The 9,057-nt window shown below is 40.6% G+C and overlaps 1 protein-coding gene across 1 annotated transcript; it reads left to right on the top strand.

Annotated features, from left to right (window-relative positions):
- The first annotated feature begins 520 nt into the window (after nt 1-520).
- On the top strand, nt 521-8,718 carry ints13 (integrator complex subunit 13). Its single transcript, XM_062443551.1, has 17 exons — nt 521-879; nt 1,654-1,904; nt 2,083-2,157; nt 2,356-2,558; nt 3,568-3,648; nt 3,831-3,921; nt 4,042-4,170; nt 5,606-5,690; nt 5,796-5,888; nt 6,320-6,409; nt 6,605-6,783; nt 6,870-7,034; nt 7,176-7,330; nt 7,421-7,651; nt 7,802-7,932; nt 8,191-8,326; nt 8,509-8,718. The coding sequence occupies exons 2-17, from the start codon at nt 1,665-1,667 to the stop codon at nt 8,543-8,545; spliced, it is 2,121 nt and encodes a 706-aa protein (XP_062299535.1). The 5' UTR covers nt 521-879; nt 1,654-1,664; the 3' UTR covers nt 8,546-8,718.
- The last annotated feature ends 339 nt before the right edge of the window (nt 8,719-9,057 follow it).

Here is a 9,057-nt window from a genome sequence, read left to right on the forward strand (position 1 = left end):
TACTTTTTGTCATTAAAATTGTCGGATAGTCATACATGTATGTGTTTATTTATTTATTGTTAGAATCGATTATAAAAATTAAAAATAAATATCCTATTGATTTTGTTAATATTGATGTGCACAAAAACTGAGTTGGTTGGAGAAAGTTTGGGAGAAGAGGGGTAAAAAAAACCTTTATCGAGATAATCTGTAGATATGTTAAATTTATTTTCTGTAAATCGTACATTTGGGTTTTGTTTTTTTTGTATTGTTTCATTTGTTGTCTTTAATTGTGTTACTCTTCTTTAGTTAGTCCTTGTTTGCACAATATGCTTTTCAAATGTTTTACTGGAAGATACTTTTTTTGTAAATGTTTTATAATCCCATGTCATCCCAATAAATAAATAAAAGTTTTAAAATAGGTATTATTTCTGATTGAATCTGCGCTCGGAGTGAATAAGGCAAGACGGAACCATTGTAACATTTGAGCCCAGAAGTTGGGGAAGGACAAACTGTGACGGACCACTATTGGACACATTTCCGCCAATAACAAACCCCGCTAGCTCACAGCGGCTAGCATTGTCTCAGTTATTCATCATTGTGGCGTCAAGACAGATAGGAAATTATCGTTCACACATTCAGTTTAACATTAAAAGTCCTATTATGTTTATATATATACACGTCGCTGGTGATAAACGTAAAACAGCAGGCATATAAGTCCGGCTGGTGGTAAGGTTAGCTCCTATCTGTTAGCTGTTAGCTGCTAGCTGCTAGCTGCTGTTAACATGTCCTGAGACTGAGCAGCTCAGACAGCTAGTTTAACAATCGAAACGTCAACTATCAGCTGGTTCAGATAATTTCCCGACCGGGAATATTTCAGCTGGCAAAGGTTACCTCCTGGTGAGTTCACATCCTCTCTCCCAAAAACGCAATATTTGTCGTGAAGGTTAAAGTTAAACGTGTTTAGCTTGTGAGCATCAATATGGCCTAATCTTTAAAGATGAGGCTACTACTAACTGATAACGGTAACTACGGTAACTGATAACGGTAACTACGGTAACTGATAACTCTCGTGCACATGCAGGTTGTTTTTTGCTGGAGTAGTGAAAAGGAAGAGAAATGGTTGTAAAATTGAGTTTTTAAACGATACAATGCACATAATTTGGCAATGATTGTTGTCAAATGTAAGTGAGCAGATTTTAGCGCATTATATTTGGGTATATGACGTGACACCTACATTTTCAGTCCAACTGCATTTTTTTCAGTTAGAAAAAGGTATAAATTGATAAAGAAAAATACCATATATATGTAGGACCTTTCCTTTATATGTGGGTCAATGACGTATAAGGGTTTCAACAACTCAATTTTGGAAATAATAAAAACAAGCATATTTAATGCAGTAGTTCAAACATTCAGAATTTTGTGTACCTGAAAATTCATATTACAATTTGAAAGTGATTTTAGTGGGTTTTTCAAGATTAATTGGCACTGGCCTTAAAAAAAAAAGTCATGTGGTGCGACCATGATTCATCATCAAATTGTGAATGCAATTTTTTTTTTTTTTTAAATGTTATAGGCCAAACAGCTTATTGATTAAACGAGGACGTAATTGACAGATTAATCTCTGATCTGAGTTTTACGTTGCTGTGTTTTTCCATTATCCTCTTCCTACAGATCAGCCAAAAATGGAGATCTCAAAAATGAAGATATTTGGGGTGCCCCACAAAACTGTCTTTGTGGTGGATCACTGCCCCTACATGGCCGAGTCTAGTCGTCAGCAGGTGGAGTGTGATGTACTAACGAAGAGTCGAGCTCAAGGGGTCATTCCTTTGGCCCCCGTGTCCAAGTCCCTCTGGACCTGTGCTGTGGAGTGCTCCATGGAGTACTGCCGGATCCTCTACGACATCTATCCAAAGGACAAAGTGGTTAGCTTCTTGTTTTTATCTCTTGCTGAAATATATTGTTCAAGCCGTTTCTCTACCACTGGTTCTACTTAAGTGGCATAACTGTGAGTGAGTGTGAAATTTGGTCACTGTTGTAAAATGACGGTAAGGTGTCGCAAACGTTGCCATTAACATTTTCTGCCACCCCTTTATTTTACAGGTTAATTACATTGTGAGTGACTCAGAGTTCCACATCTTGAATAGCTGGAGACAGGAAGAACAGAGCACTCATGAGGTAATTTGCTCCCCATTAAAACTTTAGGACAAAGAATTCAAGCTAACTATATAACTGCAATAGTAGTGTCTTCAGCAGCTCCAGTATGCAACATTCTTCATGAATTGCAATATTTCCAGTGACCACATTTTTACATAAGTCTTGTTCAGGATTGGACTTGCGATACGATTATGTGTTTTTTTCTCCCACTCTTGACAGCTCATGTCTGCGCTGGCAGCTGTTGGGCCACCCAACCCACGTGAGGATCCCGAGTGTTGCAGCATCCTGCACGGGTTGGTTGCTGCCGTGGAGTCGTTATGCAAGATCACAGAGTTGCAACACGAGAGGCGCACTGCTCTGATGGACACAGCTGAGAGGGTCGCTAATAGGGGTCGTATTATCTGCTTAACCAATGCTAAAAGGTAAACACTCATTACCATAGCGAAAAATCAACAGGAACCATCGGACATACAGGATGGTCTAACCAGCGCTTCTTATATTTGTCCGACCCCTTTTAATATAAAGACTTCTAATATTAAAACGCCACAAAGTACAGCCTTTAAAAGTTACCCTAAAACTTCTCTGTGTTTGTTCAATGACAACCCCTGCCAGGCCAAAATACCCATTCATTTGGAAATCAACAGCATTTAAGGGTCTCTCTGTGCAGCACTTTTCGGAAATGTAAGTCAACCTTTGTGTCGTTGCTAGGGAAACTGCCCCGCCACCCCAAAGCAATCAACCTAGAGGAAACACTTCCGTCCCTCATTGTATACATTGTGTGGTTTGTCTGGCCAGTGCTGCTTCTTGCAGCTTTAATTGATGCTATGGCAGGTTTCTTATAAGGCTTAAAGTCCCCCCCCCCCCCCCAATGTTTCCCCTATAATTATCCCCAACGACAACCCGGGCAAAGCCAAAATGCCAAAAAGAGCCAAATGTGCAGCACTGTAATGAAACTTGTGTTAACCTTTGTGTTGTTGCCTTGGGAACTCTTGGTAGCGTATCTCCTTTTAAGAAATAGGGCAGTGCATAATGTGTGTGTGCAGTGAGTGTTAAAGAGCGAGCGGCAGAAAAGTGACGGTGATTGTGAGCGGAGAAGAGGAAAGGATAGCAGTAAGTTGTCAATCTGGCAGTAAATGTACAGTACAGGCTACAGTATGTCAGTTCATAAATGATGCAGTTTCTCAAGACCAAGAAAAGTCACTTCTATTGTTTCCCAAACTGCTGGATAAAGTGAAGGGGGTCACCACCACCACCCCGAAGCAGTCAAAGTCTGTTAATGTATGTTAATATGTGCCTCTGTGCAGCTGTGTATTGTCAGTGTTTTTTACTCTGTGTTCACTTGAGATTCATAAGATTTATACTTCCAGTCAAATCATATAATTATGCAATATATTGTGCTAATGCAGTGCTCTGTTTTTGATTATCACACAGCGATACTCATGTGCGCATGTTGGAAGATTGCATCCAGGAAACCATTTTAGAACAAAACAAGCTGGCAGCGGGCTCAGACAGGTCAGTATCTGATCATGTGTGAAGAAAATGTATAAATGCTTTTTAATGTGGTTGATAATTCTCTCGTGACATGACATAAACAAAGGTAAATTAAGTTTGTGTTTACATTTGGTGTGTGTGTATATATTCTGCTTGTGTTTACACTATCTAAAGTGGTCCAAGATTAATGAACTTTGTTTCAGGCTGATGGCCATCCAGCAGTGTGAGCTGGCTCTAGTGCACATCTACCCACAGGGTGAGGACACGCTGGTGTCTGATCGTCCAAAGAAAGAGGTGGGTGCTAACAAGTAGCTCGGGGCTCACCTTTCTGAATGCAGTCAAACTATGATGTCAAACTACTATGTATCAACTTTGATGTTGCTTCTCACTGCACTCATCTTTTTGCTGTCTCAGATCTCCCCTCTGCTCACCAGTGAAGTTCACAGTGTTCGGGCAGGGAGGCACCTGGCCACCAAACTAAACATTCTGGTCCAGCAGCACTTTGACTTGGCCTCGACTACCATAACAAACATCCCCATGAAGGTAAGAGTCCTCTATCCTCTCCATCTCACTCTCACTTTAACCCGCATATTTTTTTATTTTATTTTTTTTGCTATTTAAAAAAATTGTCATATGCAGCATGCGTTGCACCACTCCTTCTGGCATTTTACCTGACTGATGGCTTACTTTTCATGGTTTTATTATTTCCATTTTTCTCTCACAGCCCTGGCACCTTTTTGTTTTGTTTGCTCTATCTCCATGTGTGAGCCCTTCCTCACCTATAACAACTCACAAAACTTTACAGCCTTCTCTTTTTTTGTTTATCTCATCTGCATGTTGATATGACTGTGAACCTGCTGCTGGTTTCATGCTGTATTTTCTGTTTTGCTAGCCCACATTAAATGTTTGCGAACAGGTTAGTACTCTTATCACACACACATGCAAGTGAGGAAGGGGCAGATGTAGTGTCTACATTTTCAGCTCAGGCTTTCAGTGTCATTCATTTATTTTGATGTGACAGTTGGTCTACAGATTTGATGGTGAGGCTGCAGTAAAGGAGAGGCAACTCTGGTCTCTTTTGGACAACCAGGAATGCAGAGATTGGGGTTGGGGATTTTAATTGCATAATTTTTTAGTACATTATCACATACGAGGAATTTGTCTTCAATCAAAAAAATACAAGGTAAGAGAAACCTGTACCTGTACAAAATGAATTGATCAAATATCTGTATTTAATCAATATTTTGTTTAAAAAAAAAAAAAAAAAAGAAAACACGATCAAAGTGCTCAGGCAAAATCAGCTTTTTCTTCACTGTAGATTTTGGCTCTAATGCAGAATATACAGTAAATGTTGCATTCAACTGGTTTTATGTCCAAACATCTGTGACCAGCGTGGCCTCTTCTTATATTCTGTCAGTGTCTGTCAGGTGTGTACACCTTAAAAGCAGCCCAAACTTTCCAAACTGTCCCCCCTTCCCCTTCTTCAGTTCCTACTCACTTCCCCTTTAGTGTCTTGGTGTTGTCCATTGTGCCGTCTTGCTAACTAGTTCTTAAACATTACCATCCCTTAAATGTTTCAACATGATTCCACCCTTAGCTGTTATCATACCACTATTGTAGAAAAAGTTGTGATGAGTTATGATTTCCCAGGCCCCATTTTGGGCTCAACTACAAAATATGTGAAGCTATGTTTTAAGATAAGGAATCCATGATTTATGTCAAACAATTATAGGCTCAGTATTGTGAGAATTTAAGTACATTTGCATTAATCAGTAGTCACTAATGTGAATAGATAAACATTTGATTCACTCACAGAAGTGAGCATTTTCATTTTAGTTTGTGCATTATCATTTACCCTCTGGAACATGAAATCAGCAGTGTCGATGTGTGTTTGTGCCCATGTGTGTATGTGATTAAGTGTTTCGAGAGCTCACTTTCATGCTGACCTGTGTTTGTTATTGTCTCTGCGGCTGGGCAGGAAGAGCAGCACGCCAACACATCAGCCAATTATGACGTTGAGCTTCTGCATCACAGAGACGCTCACCTGGAGTTCTTTAAAAGTGGTGGGTGATGGGTATTACTTCTTAGAAGAATAAAAATGAGTTGAATTCATTTTTTTCATTGATTGATGTCACTGGTTAATAAATGGTTGTGTTTGGGTTGTGTAGGAGACTTGCATATGGCGGGCACCAGCACCCGAGAAAATGGACTCAAAGAGACGGTTACACTCAAATGGTGCACTCCACGAACCAACAGCATAGGTGGGTTCAGTCGACTATGGTATTGCGTCCCAACCTAGGCAACAGGGCCCCCTAGGGGTCATGGGATAATTAACTGGATAGGGGGGTAAAAACTTCTCTTGCAACTGTTGACAATGGATCACAAGTAGGTATTGCTTCATTTTTAGGGGTCACATGCCAAAAAAGCCTGGACCCACTGAACTAAAGGAATGAAGAAGTTCTTATATGCGAGTTTAACCATTCAGGGAAAAATGTTTCCTACTTTTCTTATGTTAGTCATTACATTAACTGATGTCATGTTAGATTGTTTTAAGGAGATTATAATAAAAAGATATTCAGTATTCAGCCTTTTTGGAAAATATCCCTACAAAACTATGAAGAAAGCACGAGGGATGTTTTGTGTAGTATTGGCTTGACTTAGTTGTATGTTTGTGTTATTTTTTGTGCTTCAGAACTGCATTACTGCACAGGAGCCTATCGCATCTCCCCCACAGACGTTAACAGTCGTCCCTCATCATGTTTGACAAACTTTCTCCTTAACGGTAAGCTTGCAAACCCAATGAACCATTTTCAGCTGTCAGATTAAATGAACCTGTAGAGAGAAGCTTTGTTTTCATTGTGTGTGATATCTTGTTGTTTAGTTAAAATACATCATTTACGAGGTCACCTGTTTTACTTACAAATGAATTTGAGTGACCACCAAAGTTTCTTCTTTGATTGGCATATTGATTGACCAGGTCGATCAGTGCTGCTGGAGCAGCCGAGGAAGTCGGGGTCAAAGGTCATCAGCCACATGCTCAGCAGCCATGGAGGCGAGATCTTCCTTCACGTGCTCAACAGCAACCGCTCCACTCTGGAGGACCCGCCCTCCATCAGCGAGGGCTGCGGGGGCCGAGTGACGGACTACCGCATCACCGTACGTTCACCTCGCACCAGCTGTGTGGATATATGCACCAAAATGCTTCTGACAGTAACTGATTTCTTTTGTTTTGTGTTCTCCAGGACTTCGGGGAGTTTATGAGGGAGAATCGGCTGACTCCTGTTTCAGAGTCGTCCCATGATCCCTCGGGGAAGCTACCATTTGAGAGGGCGAAGGGACAGCTCGAACGGCACACACGTTACTGGCCGATGATCATCTCCCAGACCACCATCTTCAACATGCAGGCCGTAAGCCACATGCAGATTGTTATACTGGATTTTTACTCTATAAAAGACGTTTCCTCTCTTCTCAAAAATATTTCCTGATGACAATATCTTAATTTAAGATTATCTTCCCGTCTGTGTTGTCTTCCTGTTTTCGTCCCCTAGGTGGTTCCTTTGGCTAACCTAATAGTCAAAGAGACTCTGACGGAGGAGGATGTTCTGACCTGTCAGAAAACCGTCTACAACCTGGTAGACATGGAGAGGAAGAATGACCCTCTTCCTATCTCCACCGTGGGATCCAGAGGCAAAGGCCCCAAGAGGTATTTATTCAGATTTAAGAGTTGTTGTTGTTGTGTTTTTTAAATTGCTTTTAAGCTTTGCTAATGTTTCTGCTTCGTTGTTCTCACCAGAGATGAACAGTACCGTATAATGTGGAATGAGCTGGAAACATTAGTGAAAACTCACGCTGGAGCCACAGACAGACACCAGCGGGTTCTGGACTGCATCATTGCGTGCCGCAGCAAACCTCCTGAGGAAGAGGAAAGGAAGAAGAGAGGGAGGAAGAGAGAGGACAGGGAAGACAAGACGGAGAAAAATGGCAGCAAAGACACAGATGACAAAAGCTGGCAAGATTCAGAGAGGTCAGTACAGTCTGGGTGTCTGTAGTATTTATTAGAAAGATTTGTCTTGGCTAAATTAACTTGCAAAAAGAATCTTCTTTTAATTTAGGAAAAAAACAACAGCAACTTTTATGTTCTCTTGCACTACCCTGTCTTTTTTTTGACCCGAAGGCTAAAGGGTGTGCCGGATAAAGAAGATCAGGAGTCGGAGGTGATCAAGGATTCCCCGGACTCCCCAGAGCCCCTCAACAAGAAGCCCCGTCTCTCCACTGAGGAGGTTCAGCCTCCAGAGAGAGCAAAAGGTACAGATCCTCATCCTACTTCTCTGCTCAGTTCTGGGTTGACTGTTTTCAGTCATACTGGCCAGTGATAAAACTTCCACTTCAGGCTCTTTTCACTTTCTTTAACAACAGCAGACTAAAACTGACAACACAAATATTTATCATGATTTTAAAGAATCTAAAAGCACTGATGGTATCTGGATATGAGCCCATAGTCAGGCCCTACTGCACCTGTTATGCACGTTTTCATCCTTTTCCTTATCTCACCTTCTCTCGTAGGTCCGGTCTCGCTCCTGTCCCTTTGGACCAATCGGATCACAACAGCCAACTCCAGAAAACACCAAGAGTTTCTTGGAAGAGTGAGCTCTGTCAACAACAAGTTTGAGTTGTATCAGCACCTCAAAGATGAGAACGGGTGTGTTATTTAAAGTAATAATTAGTGAAATATGAATCATATGTCACTCTATGGGCATTCCTCTTGCATCAAATGTGTCCAAACTGCATCTCAGTGTTCTAAGCTTTTAAGTGTGTTTACATTTCAAACACAGTGGAGCATAGTTTCTTATGCATCTTACCTGACAATTTCTCTGTTTACAGGATGGATGTTCACGAAAACGGCAAGGCCTCTAGATGATGTTTCCACAGATGCATTGCTTCACTTTTTCCAAGGAGGAGGTTGTGGATCACAGTGTCTTCTAACAGACACCAAAATAAAAAAGACACTGAACTCTTGACAAGGAATTTATACATTTTTTTTACCCATGATTTTGTAGCTATGCTGTTCACATATTGTGTAACGCAATAAAAGCTGTCAATAGGAACTCATTAATCTTATTGAATGTGGAAGTGGATTTTAATATTTTTGTGTCTTTAACTTGAACTAAAACAAAAATCTTCAATCAGTAGAGTGTTTTAATTTTGATGGTGCTTGAAAACATTTTGGGAATTAATGCAAAGCACTGAATGCCAAAGGGATTGGTGCACATGCATTACACATTTTCCACATTTAAAATGACTCATTTCAACACCAATTACTTCTGTGGGATATTGAGGTGTTTTTACACCATACAGGTCATTCTGTTTCGACACAGGTTAAATCCAGTTTTTTTTGTTAGCCACTTGAAAAGTATATAGTATCCTTTGGAG

The sequence above is a fragment of the Scomber scombrus genome, chromosome 22, assembly GCF_963691925.1.
Source record: "Scomber scombrus chromosome 22, fScoSco1.1, whole genome shotgun sequence".
Taxonomy (NCBI): domain Eukaryota; kingdom Metazoa; phylum Chordata; class Actinopteri; order Scombriformes; family Scombridae; genus Scomber; species Scomber scombrus.

Excerpts from the sequence above, each read along its gene's own strand:
- ints13 (XM_062443551.1), top strand. The coding sequence starts at position 1,665 with ATGGAGATCTCAAAAATGAAGATATTTGGGGTGCCCCACAAAACTGTC. Across the intron at positions 1,905-2,082 it reads TCTATCCAAAGGACAAAGTG|GTTAATTACATTGTGAGTGA; the intron begins GTTAGCTTCTTG and ends TTTATTTTACAG. Across the intron at positions 5,889-6,319 it reads TCCACGAACCAACAGCATAG|AACTGCATTACTGCACAGGA; the intron begins GTGGGTTCAGTC and ends TTTGTGCTTCAG.